Source organism: Oncorhynchus masou, chromosome 29 (assembly GCF_036934945.1).
Source record: "Oncorhynchus masou masou isolate Uvic2021 chromosome 29, UVic_Omas_1.1, whole genome shotgun sequence".
Taxonomy (NCBI): domain Eukaryota; kingdom Metazoa; phylum Chordata; class Actinopteri; order Salmoniformes; family Salmonidae; genus Oncorhynchus; species Oncorhynchus masou.
Window position 1 is genome coordinate 67,889,622 of NC_088240.1, and position 24,365 is coordinate 67,913,986.

Here is a 24,365-nt window from a genome sequence, read left to right on the forward strand (position 1 = left end):
ATGAAGACAAATAACAGCATTTACCCGCGCTGACAGCGCTTTCTCCCTTCCCGGGATTCCCGTTGCCCGGTACAGTTCAGAAACTATGTTCAAATATTTCAGATTTTACAAATTCAACGAGTTTGTTTTCTCTCCTTTTTTCTATTTTTTTTCTTCCTTATGGAGTCGATTGTCTGCGCTGCACTTCCTTCGAAGAAGGTCGAGTTAAACTCTGTGAAGAAACAAAGCTCTCTGAGTGTGTGGTGATGTCATTTCCGTCGAATGAGGTCTAATTTTTGAAGCTTCAAATTGGTACTATATCGCTTTGCTATTAAATATATAAAAAGCAAATCAATGCAATTTCTCCTTCTGCGTATTTTACTGCAATGTAATAAACATAAAAAAAGTTGTAATGTCCCACGAGAAGTCTAATTTAGTAAGATCTCTGAAGCCCAAAGTACAGTGACAATCAGTCCACATGGTGTCACCAAAGATCTTTGGTAATGTTCTGTCTGGTCGCTGTAAGCGCAATCAACAAACACACTTCCGTCAAATAAGGGCGGATATTGCCCTCAACATCCGGTAGGTGAGGTCACAAGTAAACACATGGCCGTACGATTCATTTTACCGTGTTACATTTTTGGTGGAAGAAGTATAGAGCTTTATACACATTCACGCAATGAAAGTTAAAGTCCTCTCCAGGAATCCGGACGACTATGTCCGTGAGACGAAGTTGGATATCCAGCGTGGTAAGTACAGATAGTTAGCCAGCTAGTGCATATTAGCTAACACAGTTCAATCCACTGTATAGAGCTGTAGCTAGCTCAATCAGCACTGTCAAAAAAACTTATTCTAACAGTGTATGTAACCTACAGTACCAAGAAATTACGACCCGTCCCTCCATCCGTTCGAGGTGCCAAGAGAATACACCCGTGCCCTGAATGCCACCAAGCTGGAGCGCATGTTCGCCAAGCCGTTCCTGGCTTCTCTGGACGGCCACAGGGATGGGGTGAACTGCATGGCCAAGCACCCCAAGAGCCTCTCCACAATGCTGTCCGGCTCCTGCGATGGAGAGGTAGTTAACTAACTAACTGTACTTTGAGTTAGCAATTGCCTGTTTAAATATGAGTTGATTGCAAATCCAAGAATTATAGGCTACATGTCTAACTTTGGAATGGTCAAACATATATAATGATAAGTCTGTGCATTGAGAGAGTGCATCTAAATGACCTGTTTATACTGTAAGACTAACTGATTTGTTTCTCAGCTGAAGGTGTGGAATCTAACCAAACGTGAGTGTGTTCGTACACTCCAGGCCCATGAAGGCTTTGTCAGGGGGATGGTAGTCCGCTTCTGTGGCACCTCCTTCTTTACGGTACAGTATCTGTTCCACTATCCAGGGTTGTATTCACTAGGGCACACTAACTTAATGTTGTGCAATGGATAAGTTCACATAGAACCTCCCCATTCTGGCCCATTTGCTTCCGTTTCCTGTCTAGTGTATACTAACCAGACCAGGGGTATATTAATTACTCGGATTCCGTTGCAAAATGTTTGGTCTGTTGCAACGGAAACTGTTTACCGTTTACTCGAGGTACCAAACGGAAGTAAACAGAATGAAACTGGGAGGGACCAAACGGAAGTAAACAGAAAGGTCCCTCCCAGTTTCAATCTAAATTGCTCTAATAGAAACTCTTGTTTTTGTTGCAAAATGTTTTCCATGTGGAGTAAACGGTTTCCATTGCAAAATGTTTTACAGCAACTAAATGAATTCACCCCTGGGTTTATCTCACAGAATGGTTGCCCTCTGCTGAATTGCAGTCTTGTGACACAACTTCATTATGAATCAACCTCAAATTTCTGTGAAAGTAAACATGCTTGTGTTTCTGAATAACAGGTTGGTGATGACAAGACTATAAAACAGTGGAAGATGGAGACTCCTGGCTACGGAGAGGAAGAGGAACCTCTCAATACTATTCTTGGAAAGGTATGGAGGAGGAGTTGTCTATCTGTCATTATTCTGCTCAGTTAATATCCCTGAGAGTGTATTTCTGACCAAACCTATCTGACACTGTAAAACGTGCATACCATTGAGTGGACCGATCATTAAAGATTGTGGCTTTAAGCCCATGATGATAAGAATGATGGGTTTGGAGATATTCCCTACAGTCAGGGTGATGATGATGGTTGTTGTAATGTATTCCCTCAAGTCTGTGATGATGATTGAGGATGTTTGTTCCTTCCAGTCTGTGTTCACCAGCATCGACCACCACCAGAAAGAGGGTGTGTTTGTGACGTGTGGCCAGCAGGTGGACATCTGGGATGAGCAACGCAGCAGCCCCATCCGCTCCTTCTCCTGGGGCGTGGACAGTTTCAGCTGCGTCCGCTTCAACCCTGTAGAGGTAATCAACTCTTTCCCTGTGTGGATTGTAGCAGAAAGTGTCTCGGAGTATGATTGCTGATCTAGGATCAGGTCCTCCATGTCCATATAATCTTGTTAATTATAATCTGAAAGGCAAAGCTGGTCCTAGATTAGCACTTCTGCTCTGAGACTCTTGGTGAATACGGACCCTGACATTGCTATAGCACAGACAGAAGGTGTAACCCAGACACGTCACAGAGGCTATAAAGCTGAAGTATCCGTTTAGAATGTTTTCTGATCACCAAAATGTATAGTAGTGAGAGGAAGTCGGGTGGTGGGAGAGGATGGGACGAGGGGAAACTGGGCTGACATTCTGCAAATTCTCATTGTTGAAACAATACATTTTTCTGTTCCCAAAACTAGAATCTGTTACGAACACAGTGTATTAATATTTCTGGACTTGACGCTTTGCCAAACTGGGGGAAAAGATGCGTTGTTTAGAAGGAGTGCAAGGTCGAATTGAGTTTGTGCGCACACACACACCTCACAGAGGAGGCGTTCCCTAACGGAAATATGCAAATACATGCTACAACGCGCCAATAGGATCTTGCTAGCTCCCTGCTTGTTTTGCCCATTATGCTTTGTCTGTTCAAACTGTAAATGACACAGATGAACTATCTTGTGTTAGTTATAGATATCTTTGGCTATAGCCTCCATACACCAGAATAATGGAGGCTATACCCATATCAGGACTATGTTGGTCAAAGGTTGTATAAAACAGACTTGTATGACTTTTAGAAAAATGTTTTGTTGACTTTCCTGCTTTTCTCCTCAGACTGAACTTCTAGCAAGTTGTGCCTCTGACAGAAGTATTGTGCTGTATGACATGAGGGAAGCGACACCTCTTAAAAAGGTACATTTCTACTTTTACATCCCAAATGACACCCTATTTAGTACACTACCATTTGACGAGGGCTCGTAGTGTGCTGTTTGGGATGCTACCCATTAGAACTGCACAAGTAATCCAATTTTAATCGAAATTGACATGCGCAATATCCATATCGCAAGAGGCTGCAATATTTTGAAATGCCACTGTCAATGTCAGTGTTTTCTTTCCAACGCTGTCAATTATATGCATAGTCGAGCATCTTTTTGTGACAAAATATTGCGCTTAAAACGGGCACGTTTTTTTTCCAATAATGAAATAGCGCCCATATAGATTCAAGAGGTTAATATAAATTCACATTTTCTTTATTTTTCTATTCGTTTGTGTAACTTGCTCTCTGCAAAACACTCATTAGCTGAAAATGTGTCTGGAATTTGTTAGCAAGGCTAATCGCTTCCTAGCTAATTCCACTGATTGCCAATCTTGCTAGCAATCTTTTGCTCTAATATTGGACAGTATCAATGGTGGAGTATATCATCGTTTGTGAAACAGCTTGTTCTTATCAGAGAGGAAAGGGATAATAATATTGTAAAATCTTTGTCTGAATGTACCTATCTATTTAAATATAATTAGGGTTCCATTTAATTTATTTAACCAGGTAAGTTGACTGAACACATTCTCATTTACAGCAATGACCTGGGGATTAGTTACAGGGGAGAGGAAGGAGCCATTTAGGTAGCCAGATTAGGAATTCAGGACACCCCTACTCTTACATTTACGATAAGTGCCATGGAATCTTTTGTGACCACAGGGAGTCGGGTCAGAGGCAAGGCAGCAGTGGGATGCAGGATGGTATTCTGCTGGCCATGGGAAACATGGAAAACGCTGACCAACACTTTGGTTCTTACTCTGTCACAACCATCTTCTCCCTTTCCTCGTTGTCATGCCAAACAAAACTGTATTCCAACCATAACATTTGAATGATCATTCTATTTCTATGATTCTAACAGGAAAACCAAGTGTTTTGATGTAAAATCGCAATCTCAATATTTTGGTAGAAAAATTGCCATTCGATTTTTTTGCCCATATCGTCCAGCCCTACTGCCCATGACTTTGCCCTTTACTAAACTCATTTCCCATTCCATACTGTCCTCATTACTGAATGTGTCTAATGCTTAGTGTATTGAAGTATGAATGTGTGATTTCCTTTATAGGTAATCATGAATATGAGGAGCAACACTTTGTGCTGGAATCCCATGGAAGCTTATAATTTCACCTGCTCTAATGAAGATTACAAGTGAGTGATGCAATTCAACATGTGTTGAGTTTACAACATGTTCCCTACATCACATCGGCCTCATTCATTCCTGGAGAGAAGTTTGTATTTCCAATGCTAATAATGATTTTGTTCATGCAATTGTTTGGGGAGTCATAGAATTATTATTTCTAATGTACATTTACACTTATTTTACAATAACAGCATGTCTCACGAGTGTTTGTATTTACTGTCTTTGCGCCACAAATGAGAGAAGCACGGTGGTGTGTGTTAACTTCTCATCTTTGTATTTATTAACCAACCGCATGCATCTCCTCCCCCTTCAGTCTGTATACATATGATATGAGGTACCTGGACAAGCCTTTCACCGTCCACATGGACCATGTCTCAGCCGTGCTGGATGTAGACTACTCTCCAACTGGTAAGGAGTTTGTCTCGGCCAGCTTTGACAAGACCATCCGCATCTTCCCCAAAGACAGTGGCCACAGCAGGTTAGTGGTGCCAGGGGTTCAGACACTGGGTTCCAGCAGATTGCCTGCTACTCCAGGGTTGTTGTTCTGAATCCTACGTCTCCGTGTGTGTTTATCATCAGCTTTGATGTATTTATTTTTGTACAGCAACATTGTGTTCAGTGTGTGTGGTTGTGTGTGTGACTTCACAGGGAGGTGTACCACACCAAGCGCATGCAGCACGTCATCTCCATAAAGTGGTCGTCAGACAACAAGTACATCCTGAGTGCTTCAGATGAGATGAACATCAGACTGTGGAAGGCCAATGCTGCTGAGAAGTTGGGATTGGTGAGACACAGTCCTCTTCCTCTCCTTTAGAAGTAGTGTACGCACGTCCTGTAACTTGCAGGTGTCGGGTATCAAATTAATGTCATGAAAGAAAGATGGATCCCAGATACATTTTTAGTTCTTACCAATAACTGAAAGGCCCATTTGCTAATATTCTGATGCATTTGTTGGAGCTCTGATTTTGGCCTTCCGTTTTGCGAGTTTGCTGGATTCCTCAACCTGCCATGGCCTGATGCCCACCGTGGTACGCTCTGTATGGTAAGAGAGAGAAAGGCCAGGGTGCCAACAGCAGTGGCACTGCCAAGGGCTCTGATGGATGCTGACTGACTTGGAACAGAATCACTTTCAATAAGTACAATGGATCAATAGGGACAGCAGAACAGACTGGAGCTATTTGGAACTCGTGATTACCAATAGACAAAGTCTGACCAGTCAGTCAGTGTGGGCAATGTGGCACTAAAGTGGATTTAAAGGGATAGTTCACTAAAATGTATTTTTGGGGAAATAGTGACTTGAATTACTTAGAGGTGTAACAGCAGGCTAACGTTAGCGTTGCCCAGCCCAAATATTGGATGTACTTTTTGCCCACTTTGGCATTACTGTTATGTTTTCTTTAACCTCTTAACTCTCTGTATGTTCAAGACATTATTTGCACATTACCTGAAATATAAGGTTCTGTTTTGCGTATCTTAAACATTCTTACACCATCTAGCCTTACTCCTTTCATCTGATGCCAAAACCAGCATTTAGCCTACAAGGATGAAGTGCAAGGGAGATGAATGGATGTTTTTCGAAGCCATCTCCAATATCTATCCCCCTTCTGCTTCGCTCTTCCTTATTCCCTTAATGCAGCTTAACACTGGAGAATTGGGAACATATTGGCACTTGTTTTACTGTCAGTGTATAAGAGGTGATTTATTCTGTAGCTTTGCACTTAAACAGATCAGACGAGCCCAGCTGCTATCAGCAGTTTGAATAGGCCCAATCACTTAAAGAGAGCGGCCACTCTGGAAATAATGAAGCATTAACAATCAAGTTGGACTGGAAGGGTCTTTAATTAAAAATAAATGCTGAATCAAGTCTGTCAGATCTCAGGAAGAGTGGAAGTCTTCAGCCTGTTTGTTGCAACTGCAGTGTCTCTCTGGTTTTTGGCTTTTGATGCCATTCTATGAGATTACCTTTAACCTCACTGTGACATTCTTTTTTGTCCCGTGATCCTATTTTTCATGTTACTTGGAGTAACATTGACCTTTGACATATTGTAAATTCACCTTTTGAAATCACACCAATTATTGTATATATCACACGTTCTCATGACAGTCATGAGAAGTATGGCTATATATAGCCTATACATACAACAAGCTCAAAGTATTGGGCAGTGACACATTCTTTGTTTTGGCTTTGTACGCCAGCACTTTACACTCCATATCGGGTGAACCGTTTAGAAATGACAGCACTTTTTGTACAGTCCCCCCATTTTACGAAGACAAAGTATTGGTACAAATTCACTTGTATATTTAAGTAGTGAAGAGTTGAGTATTTGGTCCCATATTCCTAGCGCACAATGTTTACATCAAGCTTGTGAATATACACATTTGAATGCTTTTGCTGTTTGTTTTGGTGGTTTCAGATCATTTTGTGCCCCATAGAAATGGTAAATAAGGTATTATCATATTGGAGTCACTTTATTGTAAACAAGAAAAAAATGTTTCTAAATACTTCTGTTAATGTGGATGATACCATGACCAAAACACACAGCTACCATGACCAAAACACACAGCTACCATGACCAAAACACACAGCTACCATGACCAAAACACACAGCTACCATGACCAAAACACACAGTAAATGCATCCAAAAATGTTGTCACAGGTTTAATGTAATCATTGCGTGCTAGGAATATGGGACCAAATACTAAACTTGACTACTTTAATACACATATACAGTGCCTTGCGAAAGTATTCGGCCCCCTTGAACTTTGCGACCTTTTGCCATATTTCAGGCTTCAAACATAAAGAAACTGTATTTTGTTGTGAAGAATCAACAACAAGTGGGACACAATCATGAAGTGGAACGACATTTATTGGATATTTCAAACTTTAACAAATCAAAAACTGAAAAATTGGGCGTGCAAAATTATTCAGCCCCTTTACTTTCAGTGCAGCAAACTCTCTCCAGAAGTTCAGTGAGGATCTCTGAATGATCCAATGTTGACCTAAATGACTAATGATGATAAATACAATCCACCTGTGTGTAAATCAAGTCCCCGTATAAATGCACCTGCACTGTGATAGTCTCAGAGGTCCGTTAAAAGCGCAGAGAGCATCATGAAGAACAAGGAACACACCAGGCAGGTCCGAGATACTGTTGTGAAGAAGTTTAAAGCCGGATTTGGATACAAAAAGATTTCCCAAGCATTAAACATCCAAACAGCCAAAAAGTTCAATTTTGGTTTCATCTGACCAGAGCACCTTCTTCCACATGTTTGGTGTGTCTCCCAGGTGGCTTGTAGCAAACTTTAAACAACACTTTGTGGATATCTTTAAGAATTGGCTTTCTTGCCACTCTTCCATAAAGGCCAGATTTGTGCAATATACGACTGTTGTCCTATGGACAGAGTCTCCCACCTCAGCTGTAGATCTCTGCAGTTCATCCAGAGTGATCATGGGCCTCTTGGCTGCATCTCTGATCAGTCTTCTCCTTGTATGAGCTGAAAGTTTTAGAGGGACGGCCAGGTCTTGGTAGATTTCCGGCTTTAAACTTCTTCACAGCAGTATCTCGGACCTGCCTGGTGTGTTCCTTGTTCTTCATGATGCTCTCTGCGCTTTTAACGGACCTCTGAGACTATCACAGTGCAGGTGCATTTATACGGAGACTTGATTTACACACAGGTGGATTGTATTTATCATCATTAGTCATTTAGGTCAACATTGGATCATTCAGAGATCCTCACTGAACTTCTGGAGAGAGTTTGCTGCACTGAAAGTAAAGGGGCTGAATAATTTTGCACGCCCAATTTTTCAGTTTTTGATTTGTTAAAAAAGTTTGAAATATCCAATAAATGTCGTTCCACTTCATGATTGTGTCCCACTTGTTGTTGATTCTTCACAACAAAATTCAGTTTTATATCTTTATGTTTGAAGCCTGAAATGTGGCAAAAGGTCGCAAAGTTCAAGGGGGCCGAATACTTTCACAAGGCACTGTAAGTGAATTTGCCCCAATACTTTTGGTCCCCTAAATGGGTGTGGGAATTTCTAAACGGTTCACCTGATATGGATGAAAATACCCTCAAATTAAAGCTGACAGTCTGCACTTTAACCTTAGTCATTGTATCATTTCAAAACCAAAGTGCTGGAGTACAGAGCCAAAACAACACATTTGTCACTGTCAATACAATACATTTGGAGCTCACCATCTCTGGAAACACGGCTCATACAGCTACATAACACCTTAAGCCTTCTACTCATTTTCTATTGAAAGAGCGTTGAGGCCATAGAGAACTCTGCAGAGTCAGTGTTGCTCTGCTCCTTTTTCACTGTAAATGTTAAGGTTTTCATAAATAACATTTAACAGGTTGTTGGCCTGGTCTAAGGGAAGCAGTGTACCTCAACATCAGCAGCAGCTATTAGCTAATCTCCCTTCAAATTGAATGAATTATAATTAGAATAAAAGCCTTGGAAGAGTGGCCAATTAGAGATCCTCGGAAACTACGTCCGGAGAGAATGAGAGACGCTCAAGATTTTTTATGGGGGAGAGGAAGGGAGATGGAGAGTGAAGGGTGTGTTGGACGGCTGTCTATAGCCTGCTCTCGGACCATTCATTCAGATTGGAATGTGAAGGTTGTTTATGTACTACTTACTGTGCTTGGACTGGTCGTTAGGCTGTTAGTCGACCAGTATTGTTTTTAGTTGAGCAGTAGTAAATATACCGTACCAGTCTCAGGTTTTGACACCTACTTATTTACAAGTTTTTCTTTGTTTTACTTTTCTCTACATTGTAGAATAGTAGTGAAGACATCGAAACTATGAAATGGCACACAGGGAATCATGTATTTTAACCAAAAAGTGTTAAACAAATCAAAATATATTTTATATTTGAGATTCTTCAAAGTAGCCACCACTTGCCTTGTGGCATCTTTCCACACTCATTTTCTCAAACAGGTAGTCACGTGGAATGCATTTAAATTCCTTTTTAACAAGGCAAACCTGTTATTTGTGGAATTTACCTCTGCCACAGAGGATAAGGTCATTAGAGTAACTGCACCTCAGATTTCAGCCCAAATAAATGTTTCACAAAGTTCAAGTAACAAACACATCTCCACATCAACTGTTGAGATGCAGAATGCTGTGGTAGCCATGCTGGTTAAGTGTGCCTTGAATTCTAAATAAATCACTGACAGTGTCACTAACAAAGCACCATCACACCACCTCCTTGCTTCACGGGGGGAACCACACATGCGGAGATCATCCGTTCACCTACTCTGCGTCTCAAACACACGGCAGTTGGAAACAAAAATCTCACATTTGGACTCATCAGACCAAAGGACAGATTTCCACCATTCTAATGTCCATTGCTTGTGTTTCTTTGCCCAAGCAAGTCTCTTCTTCTTATCGGTGTCCTTTAGTAGTGGTTTCTTTGCAACAAATCAACCATGAAGGTCTGATTCACACAGTTCTCCTCTGAACAGTTCATGTATTATTATTCCAGTCTTTTACCGTACTCATTGTCGGAGTGGACACATTGTTTGCGGCGCGCACAACCTATGCTACACTTGTGAGAAACAAGTTTTGGTTTATTTCATTCCATTATTTGTTTTGTCAATTTAGTCATTGTCTTGTTTGGACAATATTGTTTGGCTCCTATCAATATTGAGTAAGGACGCGCAACTGATTTCATGCATTGAAGTTGGCCTATAGGCTACCTGGCCTGCTCGCAAATGTAGGCATATAAATGTGCCCATTTGGGGATCTAATAGTATTTCTGATTGGCTTGATGCACCACCTACAAGCTGTGGAGCTTCTCTAATCTTTTCTTCACCTCAAACAGCAAGCAAACTAAGTCTGTTTTTACATCCATTGAGAATGACAATTCCTAAATGTATTTGAAAAATCTTTCGAGCTCTCTCCCTTTCCATAGCCAAAAAATGTCATACCCTGATCTAGTGGAAACGTCATAAAATAGGCCTACCTGATTACTTCTTATCCGTTGTGGCTTTATAGGATATTTTTACATAGTTGGCAATATAAGTTACATTTTAGGTTTAAAATGTTCATTTAGATTTGGATTACATTTTGATAAACTAAATGACAATGATTTTGAGATACGAAGACGTTTTATAAATGAAATTGTTGCACAAAAATGTGCATATGTGAACCATAACTGGATCGCAGATCAGATCGGTAGAAATGGTAAGATAAATTGACATTCCACATGAAAGTTTCCGACTTCTCATATAGCCTATTACTGGCATCTTCAGGAGAGTAACTGCAGAATCTGCGAAAGCCAGTAGGAACGGGAGGAAGATAGTCGGGGCAGGTTTTTCCCCCCTTCTGGTTATCTCGATCTCTTGCTCCCTCTTGAGTATTTTTTAAAATCTTATTTAATCAAACAGTGAGCATCAGACAAGCTCAATATATATATATATATGTGTGTGTGTGTGTGTGTGTGTGTGTATGTGTATACATGTCTATTTTATTAAAACGCATAGGGTGTGTCTATATATGTAAAATTACATGTTTATATATTTCGACCAATCGATGGTCGAAAGAAGAGATGACATTCAGTGATCCAAGATGGTTTTTGGTCGGGGTCAGCCCTATACTGTAGATGATAGCGAATATTTTACTGACTTATAACTAAACATGGGGCCTATCGTTCAGTCATAATATCCAAGTCACAAAGATGAACGAGCAGTAGTAGGTGTTAAAGATAAATGTTCATCTTTGGATACAGTTTCAAACCTGCTTTTCCCCATGGTTCAGCGTCCCAGGGGACAGCCATACAGTTAATCAATTTGATTTCAGTTTTCCCATGAAAATGTTGTCATTATGGACGTGCAATCCGTGTATACTGATAAATGAGGCTCCCAAGTAGACCTCCGTAGTAGATTGAAATCTCTTTTTTTTCTCTCCTTACCTACTATTTATTTTTCTCTGTTGTCCCACCCGTGGTCTAGCTGGCTCCTAGGGAGAAGGCAGCTGTGAACTACAGCCAGAAGCTGAAGGAGAAGTTCCAGCACCACCCTCAGATCCGCCGCATCTCACGCCACCGCCACCTGCCCAAGTCCATCTACAGCCAGAGCAAGGAGCTGCGTGTCATGAAGGAGGCTCGCCGCAGGAAGTATGGGCTCCTCCTTTACCCACGCCTCTACTGTCTACCCTACAGTGGCTTTCTGTTCTCAACTCTACCTGCACATATCCTCAATACTCTTGTTTGTAACAGTCTAACCACAGAAGTCTATATGTTACAGTATGTATATCAGTAGAATTGACTTCTTGGTGAAGTTCTTGGGAAGGTTAGTGTTGTTTTGGACGTTATTTGTCTGTGTTGATGGGAGGAGGTTTTCGGGTGGTTGACCTGGTCTGTGGCCTCGCCACAAAGAAAACTGTCAATCTCTGTTAACACAGTAGGTTCAGAACTACCCTGGCCTCTGTCCAAGTATGGCAGAAGGTCCATGTAGTGGTTGAGGCCGTAGCTGGCTGCCAGAATAGGTCTGTCTGCCCTACCAAGGCACACTTACCCTAATGGGCGACAGGATGGTCCCTCATGGCTTGGTCATCATGGGTTTTTTGCTCATTTACACTAAAGTCTCTAAGGGGATGTGATGGTGTCATCATGACCAGTTGATGATTCATCAAATATTAGTCTGTTGATTTTTGGTCCTGAAACGTTATAACACATTATTGTAATATATCGTCCATGTGTACCTAGGAGCTGTGACTGAAGGCAGTGTAGCCTAGATGCTCTGTGTATTTTTCACATGTCATTATTAGTGTATTCTACATTTTATGACATCAGTCCACCTGTCTGGCACTAACTCCTTTGTGTATTCTGCTAACGGTTCTCTCTCTGTGTCTGAATATTCTCATGAATTGGTTCCTGATGTTTGAGTTAATTTCTGCCTCATTGTGTGTCCCAGGGAGAGGAACGTACGCAAGCACAGCAAGCCTGGCTCCATGCCCGTGGTGACGGAGAAAGAGAAACATGTGGTCACCGTTGTGAAATAGGACGCCAGTGACAGTGTGGCGTTGGAGGACTGAAGGACTACTCTGCCTCTACAAACACTTGGGCCACGTTCAGACATACACAGCTAGTGTTGCAAAATGTTGGGATGTTTCCCAAATTCCTCTGGTTTTCCAGAAATTCCACGTACTTGGATTTCCTGCTTGGTCCCTCATGGTTCCAGGACACAGGAGGTTGGTGGCACCTTAATTGGGGAGGATGGGCTCGCGGTAATAACTGGAGCAGAATGGGATCAAATACATGGTTTCCATGTGTTTGATGTCATTCCATTTGCTCTGTTCCGGCCATTATTATGAGCCGTCCTCCCCTCGGCCATTATTATGAGCCGTCCTCCCCTCGGCCATTATTATGAGCCGTCCTCCCCTCGGCCATTATTATGAGCCGTCCTCCCCTCGGCCATTATTATGAGCCGTCCTCCCCTCGGCCATTATTATGAGCCGTCCTCCCCTCGGCCATTATTATGAGCCGTCCTCCCCTCGGCCATTATTATGAGCCGTCCTCCCCTCAGCAGCCTCATGTATTCCAGGAATATTCCAAACTGGATTTCTGACAAACCTGGCCACTTGGGAAAGATACCAGAATTTTGCAACCCTGCACACAATGTTGTGGATCCTTTCAGTTCTATTCATGACATTCTAATCTGCAACGTTCAAAAGACTGCACCCTCCTGAACACAACCCTATCTAAAACTTTGAAAGAACTCATTCCACCTCTCCAAGGCTTATTAGCAAAGAGAAATATGGGTCAATATTGTGAAGTCTGCTGACATAAGTGTCTCAACTGTCATGGTAAAACGTTGTACCCCCAGATGAAGATTTCATGGATGCTGTTGTTGGAACAGTAATTTGGGGATGATATTGTATTGAAATAAGAATACACTAGAAACCAAGAAGAACAACATGTGTCAAATATCACCAGAATGTTTATTTTAGAAACTATCTTGAAAATGTTTGTCCTCCCTACACCACCACATACCTTCAGCTATTGTTTACTGATTCAGTAACCTTAGATTGCATGATGCTAAGGGTTGACTATATTGACAGTGATTTTTGTATTTATTGATACTGCTAATAAAGATGTGGTATGGATATTTTTGGGTCTGAAATTAGTACTGTTTTTTTGGTAGGCAAAATACACTGATTCTCATATCGATGCGACAATACTTTTCAACACTTGTTTATTACATTTTTTTTAAAGTATACAATTAATATCCAAGGTGCTCAGATTAGCATCATTTGTGTTTTGTTTGCCATATTTTAGTAATATATTTCTGAATGGCTATTTTAATGTGCCTGAGTTCTAGTAACCAAGGAGGTCTGTATTGTAATTGATATACCTACAGTTGAAGTCGGCAGTCTACATACACTTAGGTTGGAGTCATTAACTTGTTTTTCAACCACTCCACAAATTATTTCTTGTTCACAAACTAGTTTTGTCAAGTTAGTTAGGACATCTACTTTGTGCTTGTAATTTTTCCAACCAATTGTTTACAGTCAGATTATTTAATTTATAATTCACTGTATCACAATTCCAGTGGGTCAGAAGTTTACATACACTAAGTTGACTGTACCTATAAACAGCTTGGAAAATTCCAGAAAATGTTTGACATCATGGTAAAATCAAAAGTCAAGACCTCAGAAAATGAATTGTAGACCAAGTCTGGTTCATCATTGGGAGCAATTTCCAAATGCCTGAAGGTACCACGTTCATCTGTACAAACTATAGTGCGCAAGTATAAACACCAGGGGGAGGCTTGCAAGCCGAAGAACACCATACCAACTGTGAAGCACGGGGATGGCAGCGTCATGTTGTGGGGGTGCTTTGCTGCAGGAGGGGTTGGTGCATTTCACAAAATGGATAGGTAAGAAAATTGTGTGGATATATTGAATACAACCTCTCAAGACATCAGTCAGGAAGTTTAAGCTTGGTCGCAAACAGGTCTTCCAAATGGACAATGACCCCAAGCATACTTCCAAAGTTGTGGAAAATGGCTTAAAGACAACAAAGTCAAGGTGTAGGAGTGGCCATCACAAAGCCCTGACCTCAATCCTATAGTTAATTTGTGGGCAGAACTGAAAAAGCCTGTGTGAGCAAGGAGGCCTACAAACCGACTCCGTTACACCAGTTCTGTCAGGATCAATGGGCCAAAATTCACCCAACTTATTGTGGGAAACTTGTGGAAGGCTACCTGAAACTTTTGACCCAAGTTAAACAATTTAAAGGCAATGTGATGAAAGAAATAAAAGCTCAAATAAATAATTCTCTACTATTATTCTGACATTTCACATTCTTAAAATCAAGTGGTGATCCTAACAGACCTAAAACAGGACATTTTTTACGAGGATTAAATGTCAGGAATTGTGAAAAACTGAGTTGAAATGAGTTTGGCTAAAGTGTATGTACACTTCCGACTTCAACTGTATGTTGCAGGGCCGTCAAACACAAAATTAGACATTTTTTTACCAAAGATTTTTTAGCATTGTGACTCAAGGTGCATGATCTTGTATAGGGGTTACTATAGATGCAGGTTTCGTTGGCTGTGACAAGTGTTAAGTATGCCACCAGAAAGGATCCCCAAAGTTGCCTTCAGGTGGACAACAACTGGAAAGAGCAGGCGAGGCAGGCCAAAAACTACCTAGCGACGGAGAGTAGTGGCTGAGCTTGAAGTGATGGGTCTCATGGGATAGCACAAGCTGTGACCAAAGATGGAGACTGATGGCAGAAGATTGTTGCAGCCTTATGTACCGCCCGAGATACAAAGAGGATTAAGTAAAGCAGTAGCTACAAGTTCAACACACTTTTATCAGTGTTTTGTGTTTAATGATTTCTTGGCATTCTGACTCAAAGTGGATTATCTTGTGTTGGGCTCAGTGTATTGATGCTAATGGACTTATTCTTTATGAGGTATAGTGTTCAATCCACTTTATCACGGCAGGATTTAGCTATGATGCTTATGCCTTATTTCATAATCCTATCAAACCTGGATCACGAGCGCGGTGTGGGAAGGGGGGATGTTAGGACTGGGCCTTCAGATGAGGGGTTAGGGCTGGGCCTTGAGATGAGGGGTTAGGGCTGGGCCTTCAGATGAAGGGTTAGGGCTGGGCCTTCAGATGAGGGGTTTGGGCTGGGCCTTCAGATGAGGGGTTAGGGCTGGGCCTTCAGATGAGGGGTTAGGGCTGGGCCTTCAGATGAGGGGTTAGGGCTGGGCCTTGAGATGAGGGGTTAGGGTTGGGCCTACAGATGAGGGGTTAGGGCTGGGCCTTCAGATGAGGGGTTAGGGCTGGGCCTTCAGATGAGGGGTTAGGGCTGGGCCTTCAGATGAGGGGTTAGGGCTGGGCCTTCAGATGAGGGGTTAGGGCTGGGCCTTGAGATGAGGGGTTAGGGCTGGGCCTTCAGATGAAGGGTTAGGGCTGGGCCTTCAGATGAGGGGGGTTAGGGGGGCTGGGCCTTCAGATGAGGGGTTAGGGCTGGGCCTTCAGATGAAGGGTTAGGGCTGGGCCTTGAGATGAGGGGTTAGGGCTGGGCCTTGAAATGAAGGGTTAGGGCTGGGCCTTCAGATGAGGGGTTAGGGCTGGGCCTTGAGATGAGGGGTTAGGGCTGGGCCTTGAGATGAGGGGTTAGGGCTGGGCCTTCAGATGAGGGGTTAGGGCTGGGCCTTCAGATGAAGGGTTAGGGCTGGGCCTTGAGATGAGGGGTTAGGGCTGGGCCTTGAGATGAGGGGTTAGGGCTGGGCCTTCAGATGAGGGTTAGGGCTGGTCCTTCAGATGAGGGTTTAGGGCTGGGCCTTGAGATGAGGGGTTAGGGCTGGGCCTTCGGTCGAGGGGTTAGGACTGGGCCTTCAGATGAGGGGTTATGATTGGGCCTTGAGATGAGGGGTTAGGGTTGGGCCTTCGGTCGAGGGGTTAGGACTGGGCCTTCAGTTGAAGGGTTAGGGCTGGGCCTTGAGATGAGGGGTTAGGGTTGGGCCTTCGGTCGAGGGGTTAGGACTGGGCCTTCAGATGAGGGGTTATGATTGGGCCTTGAGATGAGGGGTTAGGGTTGGGCCTTCGGTCGAGGGGTTAGGACTGTGCCTTCAGATGAGGGGTTATGATTGGGCCTTGAGATGAGGGGTTAGGGTTGGGCCTTCGGTCGAGGGGTTAGGACTGTGCCTTCAGTTGAAGGGTTAGGGCTGGGCCTTGAGATGAGGGGTTAGGGTTGGGCCTTCGGTCGAGGGGTTAGGACTGTGCCTTCAGTTGAAGGGTTAGGGCTGGGCCTTGAGATGAGGGGTTAGGGTTGGGCCTGAGATGAGGGGTTAGGGTTGGGTTAGGACTGTGCCTTCAGTTGAAGGGTTAGGGGTTAGGGGGGCTGGGCCTTGAGATGAGGGGTTAGGGTTGGGCCTTCAGTTGAAGGGTTAGGGCTGGGCCTTGAGATGAGGGGTTAGGACTGTGCCTTCAGTTGAAGGGTTAGGGCTGGGCCTTGAGATGAGGGGTTAGGGTTGGGCCTTCGGTCGAGGGGTTAGGACTGTGCCTTCAGTTGAAGGGTTAGGTCTGGACCTTGGGATGAGGGGTTAGGGTTGGGCCTTGATGAGGGATTAGGACTGAGCCTTCGGGGAAGTGGTTAGGTCTGGGCCTTGAGATGAGGGGGCTGGGCCTTGGGATGGGGTGAGAGTGGATAAGAGAGGTGTTTGACATGATGGGACTAAAATGTTAAGAAGCAGTGTCACAAGAAGCAGCTGATAAATCAATGATAGACATGGACTGTGTTGGTGCCAGCTTTTTTCTAGGACAAATGTTTTTTATTTGTTATTACTGTACCTGGATGGTTAAAAGTAGTATAAAGTGTTACCAAATTAGGAATAGGACTGCTGTATAACACAACTTTATTCATTCCTCCAGTTGGAGAGGCAATCCTATCAGATGAGAATGTGTGCTGCTCAACAATATGCTGCTGCACCACACAGCAAACTGGACAGCGACATGGTGTTGAAATGCACATTTCTAATGTGCCAGTTTTATTGTGTGCTGATGAAGATTTGAACTTTCGCTGTACATTTCACATCAGCTTTCTTCCGAAAATGCTCTTTAACAGGCAAATGTTTTTTATAATCTGGTCCAGCTGCAAATGACCTCCAGTCCGTGTTTTGCAAATGCCTGATGTCAACGAAAATACGTCGACAATCGCCCCTCTCCCCTTCCTTTTTCATGAGCCAGTCGCGCTCAGCTTTGTTCTACGCGTCTCCATCGCTCCGCCTACTCTTCCTATCAGGATTTTTTTCATTGCATCCATTTTTGTGCATTTAAGAAATCTCCAAGAATTATAAACCTGGAGGAAAGCGAGAACGAGAGTGTGGGGCAAGGACTCGAAAGAAAAACTAACAAACAAGGAAAGAGGCGACGTCTTTATTTCAAAATGCGAGCAAACCCATTCTAAAGGATGACCGCGATGGGTTAGACAGGATTTAACATGATTGCAAAATAAAAGGCAAGAGCTCTATTCTATATTTCTCTACAATTCATCCGTGAATGGAATAGGATAATTGTGTTTGGAATGCTTGTTTCCAGAAGACCGTACATTTTGGTTATAAAACCAAAGGGCCTCTGTCCAGCATCTCCAGTGTATGTCTCATAGGCTACTGGAATTGGGGAGTTTGTGTGAGAATTAGGCGATCATTCTGTTGGATAGGTGTCTTGTGTTCCTCACCGATTAATTTATCTGTATTTATTATGTGCTGTAGCAGTCTGCTATACCAGAACCGCTGAATCCCATTCAGATAAGGTTCGTGTATTGGGGGTGGAAATTGAGGCTATACAGAAAGCATGTCTGCATTCCTTGTAAAAATGAACATTTTGACATATTGTGTATTATTATTAAAGCCCAAATATACCGGCATGCGTTAGAATATATGTGAACAATCCAACCGAAAGGTCTTGCATTAGGGTAGCCTATGCTAGTGGTTATGATTATGAATACAACAACCACACCAATTGAATATTTCAGCTTAATATTAGAGAGAAGCCATATGATTTTGAAATTAGGCAATTTTCTATTAAAATTAAGTATATTCATTCTGTCACTCAATGTTGGTCTTTAAAAAAAATGTTATTATTATTATTTTTTAGCAATTGTGTGTAGCGATGTCAGCTCCACTCGGGCCCCGGGGCCCAGGCGCCCCCCCGCCGGCTGGAGCCCTACCCGACCTGCCGGACCTCAGCCACCTCACCGAGGATGAGAGGAAGATCATCCTGGGCGTCATGGACCGACAGAAAAAGGAAGATGATAAGGAACAGTCAATGCTAAAGTAAGCCATTAATGATTCGCTATCATTCAAACGTGTGTGAGAGAGAGAGTGGAGAAAGAGAGAGAGTCATTGTGGGGACATCGCGCGCTTACTGTCACGTCAGCCGTGCTCGTGCAGTGAGTGCTGGGTTGGGGTAACCCTGTTGTAACTGGTTGTCGCGAGCTGGAGCTGATCACATTTCAGGGTTACGTAGCCTACGTCCTGCACATGTTGCCTGTTCTAATGGGCTGATCGTTCTGAGTGTAGAGAAGATATATTTATGAACATCATTGCCTGTAGAAATAGCTTTTACAATAAGGCAGCATGTTGGCTATGCATTTAGTCTGTTCTCCAAATGAATTTTTGGATAATATGAGCAGGGAGAAGAATCTTTGAGTCGACTGAATATGCTTCAGTAGCCTATGTCTTTCAACAGTTAGCAGTGCATTTGAATCCTAGGCTTTTAAGCGGCCTTCTCACTCTGTTGGCTTTGGGTTGGGTTAGCAACGGGCGCCATCTTCGCGTCAAATCATACTACTTCCTTTTCAATCACGTACATATTACACAACAATGATGAAACAATGGCGTTTGAATAAATAATTAGATATATCCCGTATAATGATTTTCAACGTTAGCCTATCTGTCAGTGTTATAAAAACGGGAACGTTCCTTCTCCTGTGTGTGCAGAATCAGATGTCGCTGAGCATTTCAGCACCACGGCGCTGTCCAGTTCTATGCATAGAGCAGCAGCACAGTCCCTATGCCGTTGACGCTTGCGCGTGTAGATGGATCATTCATTGCTATTCATAGTCTAAACTTTGTGTGCCAAATTATTGACATGCATTTGACAACGCTTTTAGTGTGATACTAAATATTGAACACAGTTATCTCTATCTAGTCACTTCCTGCATATATTGTATTATCCTCATGAAACAACCGGTTTTGTTTCCATAAACTGTAACTTCATTTTTTTGTGGAAAAGTCTCAAACATCCTCTATTTTACTGTGGTTTTGGGATTATATTAAGACTGCCATACTTTTTTCATCTACTTTCCTCTCCTTAAGTCTTTGGAATTTGAATAGATATGAGGAGATATTGTACCACAGGTTGGTTCTGAGTTGTTCCCTCGTGGATCTACACAGTGGTTCAAGGGCCAACATGCAGGTTTTTCCAAAGAGTCTTTTGATTCCAGATGTCCGTCCTTTTCTTAGTCCCAAATGGCACACTATTTCCTTTATAATGCATTACTTTAACATATGGGCCCTGCTCAAATGTAGTGCACTCTATAGAGACTAGAGTACCATTTGTGATGCACACCTTGTCTGAAGTACCTCCAGAGACTGATGATTTCCGTCATCGGGTAAATATTAACAGTTGGGTTTGTTCTGATGGGGACCGGGGAGGAAGTCGCCTAGTGGAGCAATACTGTGGTAAATATGACTCACAGACTCCATAACGGAAGGCAGGCCACCCCCGTTTGTGGTGCTGCCTGCGTGTGAATCATCCCTGGCTGTTTTTCCCATCGCTGAGTGCTTTTTGTATTCCTCTCTCTCTCTCTCTCTCTCTCTCTCTCTCTCTATGTCCCTCTTTCCCTTTCTTTCTCTTCTCTTGTCTTCTCTCTCACGCTCTCTCGCCCTCTCTCTGCCGTCTCTCTCTCTCTCTCTGAGGTAAAGCGATTGTCAGCTTTAGTCACTCACAGCCATGCAGGCTGCCTGTGATGTCAGAGCCTAGCGTAGCATAACTAACTGAGTGTGTGCAGCAAGGATGCTAGTCTACCTTACAGGCGACAGGGTCACTCAGTCACTTTTTCTAAAGTTCATTATTTTCAGACACACAGAGACTGGGGTGTTTTTACATTTTTTAAATGAACCTTTATTTAACTAGGCAAGTCAGTTAAGAACATATTATTATTTACAATGACGACCTACCAAAAAACAAATGGATTCCTGCTGGGATTAAAAATTAAACATTAAATATAGGACAAAACACACATCACAACAAGAGAGACACCACAACACCACATAAAGAGGGACCTAAGACAACAACATAGCATAGCAGCAACACATGACAACACAGCATGGTAGCAACACCACACGACAACAACATGGTAGCAACACAACATGGCTGCAGCACAACATGGTACTAACATTATCGGGCACAAAGGGGCAAGAAAGGTAGAGACAACAATACATCACACGAAGCAGCCAAAACTGTCAGTAAGAGTGTCCATGGTTGAGTCTTTGAATGACGAGATGGAGATAAAACGGTTCAGTTTGAGTGTTTTTTGCAGCTCGTTCCAGTCTCTAGTTGCAGCGAACTGAAAAGAGGAGCGACCCAGGGATGTGTGTGCTTTGGGGACCTTTAACAGAATGTGACTGAGGATGATGGCTGCAGTATGTATCTTAGATAGGGGGGATGAGGTCTGAGTTGTTTATTTTTTTAATAAATAAGCATCAACCAGTGGGTCTTGCGACAGGTAGAGATGTTGGGCTGGGATGTGGCTTATGCAGAAATATGTATCATTCCATAGTCTTACTAGCACTGATTTTGCAGAGAGTAGTTTTACTTAAAATTATCATGATATGTGGTTGTTTTACCTACAATAGGTGAATGCACTTATTGTAAGTAAATCCCTCTGTATAAGAGTGTAGCTAAGGGACTAAATGTAGATGTATGATCACCCTGTCATGTTCCCTGTGTGGCCTCCCCCTTCCTCCCTCCCTTCTCTCCCTCTCCTTCCTCCACCTCTTTCCCTCTAAATGCCTCAGTTGCCCTGTCTTCTCTCATTAGCAGAGGTGAACAAAGAGGGTTGTGTGCCAAATATCACACTATTATTCCCCTCATAGTCCACAGGGCTCTGATCAAAAGTAGTGCACTATATAGGGAAGGGTGACAACTGGGATGCACACAGGGTATGTCACCCTCACAGCAGTTACTCATGTTAGTATTATAGTCTGGGCTGTTTGTCAACAAGTGATGTCAGCAGAGTAAACACACTGTATCAGACTACAGCAGTTCAGTTTGAAAAACATGTCACATGTTAAATACAATGTAGGTTTTAGGGACTATTTGACATGGTGTGTTTTTATCCTGTATCACCTAACATGAGACAGGAACCTACGCTTTGCTATGGACACAAGTAGTGCACTATATAGGGAATAGGGAATAGAATAAGGCTCTAGCAAAAACTAGTGCACTATATAAGGAATAAGGTGCCATTTGATAGTCAACCTGTAATTTAATAGAATGAATCCTGAGATACAGAAAGAGACAGAAAGAGAGAGACAGAGAGTGACAGAAAGAGACAGAGAGAGACAGGGAGAGACAGGGAAAGAAAGAGAGAGAGAGACAGAGAGAGACACAGGGAGAGACAGGGGGAGACAGGGAGAGACAGGGAGAAAGAGAAAGAAGAGAGAGAGAGACAGGGGGAGACAGGGAGAAAGAGAGAGACAGAGAGAGACAGAGAGACACAGAGAGAGAGAGAGAGACAGGGAGAGAAAGAGAGAGAAAGAGAGAGAGACACACACAGAGAGAGACAGGGGGAGACAGGGAGAGACAGGGAGAAAGAGAAAGAGAGAGAGAGAGACAGAGAGAGAGAGACACACACACATAGAGAGACAGGGGGAGACAAGGAGAGACAGGGAGAAAGAGAAAGAAGAGAGAGAGACAGGGAGAGAAAGAGAAAGAGAAAGAGAGAGTAGCCTCCAGATGTGTAGGGTTTGCCAAGTCCCTGTCCCTGGTACCAAGACAATGTCAGACAATTCAGAGGAATGCAGGGAGAGTACTGCTGCTGCTACTGCTGACTCCCATGTCATTATTCAGTCTTTCCCAATTCTACATACTAGCATGTGTGTTGTTCCTCATCTGTCTATATATTACTACATATCACAACTGCTATAAATCCCAACAGTGTTCAAATGAATTTAGAGAAACATCCACATACATAATTTGATATTATTAGACAATGTACCAGTTACACTAAATAGCCAATCAAATGTTCAAGTTAAAGTGACGGGGTATTCACCTCTGATCCGACGAGGTCCAGAGCCTGCTGGTTTTCTGTTCTACCTGATTATTAATTGTACTCACCTGTTGTCTCAGTTGTAAATCATTTTTGGAGTGGAACTGGCTTTGAGGTCCAGATTTGAGTTTGAGGGCTCTAGTGCTTGGTCAATTTTATGTCACTCTGATACCGATTGGTTGTTTCCCCATACTAGCCTCCTACCCTTACAATATACAGTAGCTCAACTTATTCAACTTTTTAAGGTGTTCTAGAGCTCTGATTTGTTCAGAGAAACATCCATACGTGTACTGTGAGTTTAGTTAACGAACAGCACCAATACTAGGTGATGTGATGCAATATGGAATGATTAAAGGCAGTGCACACTACTCCAATTAACCAAGCATCCATCACTCCAGGTACACTGGCACTTCAAACAGACTGTAGCCAGCTAGCTGTATGCCTGCTGCAGCAGCCGGTCAGCTCCTCATGCTTCACTGAACCTCTGACTGTTACAGTAATGACCCAAACACCCTGGGATGCAGAGACCCAGGGCCACAGGGAGGATCCACAGATCCGCAGCCCAGGATCAGCAAACCTAGTAGGGTTAACCCACAAGGCCCAGACGAGACCCGGGGGTCCACTTCTTCCAGAGAGTGACCTGGTGCCCCATGGTGCCCCACGGTGGAGGAGACCCTGTCTCTGCAGCCACTCTCCACTCCTGCGGTCCTTGTCTTGTAGGCTGACTCATTATCCGTGTCCCAGTGCTCACCAGGGCCTCCACTGACAGCCCTAATTACGGCAGCTGCCTCGTGTGAGGGACTCCCACCGAGATAGTGCTATTCTGGGTCTAAGACGTCTGCCACCGTGGCCCTGTCCTGGTCCTGCACCCCCGTCTAAAGAGCAGGGCAATAGAGGATGCCCCGGTCCCCACCCCCTGCTCCATCTCGTCTAAAGAGAAGGGTAATAGAGGATGCCCCGGTCCCCACCCCCTGCTCCATCTCGTCTAAAGAGCAGGGCAATAGAGGATGCCCCGGTCCCCACCCCCTGCTCCATCTCGTCTAAAGAGCAGGGCAATAGAGAATGCCCCAGTCCCCACCCCTGCTCCATCTCGTCTAAAGAGCAGGGCAATAGAGGATGCCCCGGTCCCCACCCCCTGCTCCATCTCGTCTAAAGAGCAGGGCAATAGAGGTTGCCCGGTCCCCACCCCCTGCTCCATCTCGTCTAAAGAGCAGGGTAATAGAGGATGCCCCGGTCCCCACCCCCTGCTCCATCTCGTCTAAAGAGCAGGGTAATAGAGGATGCCCCGGTCCCCACCCCCTGCTCCATCTCGTCTAAAGAGCAGGGTAATAGAGGATGCCCCGGTCCCCACCACCTGCTCCATCTCGTCTATAGAGCAGGGCAATAGAGGATGCCCCGGTCCCCACCACCTGCTCCATCTCGTCTAAAGAGCAGGGCAATAGAGGATGCCCCGGTCCCCACCCCCTGCTCCATCTCGTCTAAAGAGCAGGGCAATAGAGGATGCCCTGGTCCCCACCACCTGCTCCATCTCGTCTATAGAGCAG

The 24,365-nt window shown here is 43.6% G+C and overlaps 2 protein-coding genes across 2 annotated transcripts in view; both read left to right on the forward strand.

The window, feature by feature from the left end:
- The first annotated feature begins 202 nt into the window (after positions 1–202).
- On the forward strand, positions 203–13,633 carry LOC135520381 (DDB1- and CUL4-associated factor 13-like). The gene is made up of 11 exons (XM_064945883.1): positions 203–728; positions 855–1,054; positions 1,247–1,354; positions 1,877–1,966; positions 2,226–2,381; positions 3,177–3,254; positions 4,442–4,524; positions 4,830–4,994; positions 5,165–5,300; positions 11,477–11,640; positions 12,440–13,633. The coding sequence occupies exons 1-11, from the start codon at positions 659–661 to the stop codon at positions 12,525–12,527; spliced, it is 1,338 nt and encodes a 445-aa protein (XP_064801955.1). The 5' UTR covers positions 203–658; the 3' UTR covers positions 12,528–13,633.
- Positions 13,634–17,770: 4,137 nt separating this feature from the next.
- Positions 17,771–24,365, forward strand: part of LOC135520382 (regulating synaptic membrane exocytosis protein 2-like) — a 249,172-nt gene continuing 242,577 nt past the window's right edge. The window contains exons 1-2 of the mRNA XM_064945892.1: positions 17,771–18,003; positions 18,642–18,820. Of these exons, the coding sequence (XP_064801964.1) occupies positions 18,657–18,820 (164 nt within the window). The 5' untranslated portion in view covers positions 17,771–18,003; positions 18,642–18,656. The remainder of the gene's footprint in view (positions 18,004–18,641; positions 18,821–24,365) is intronic.

What these genes read in the sequence shown, in the direction of transcription:
- LOC135520381 (XM_064945883.1), top strand. Translation starts at nt 659, where the DNA reads ATGAAAGTTAAAGTCCTCTCCAGGAATCCGGACGACTATGTCCGTGAG. An exon ending in TGCTCTAATGAAGATTACAA is followed by an intron (nt 4,525 to 4,829) that starts GTGAGTGATGCA and finishes CTCCCCCTTCAG; the next exon opens with TCTGTATACATATGATATGA. An exon ending in AAAGACAGTGGCCACAGCAG is followed by an intron (nt 4,995 to 5,164) that starts GTTAGTGGTGCC and finishes GTGACTTCACAG; the next exon opens with GGAGGTGTACCACACCAAGC.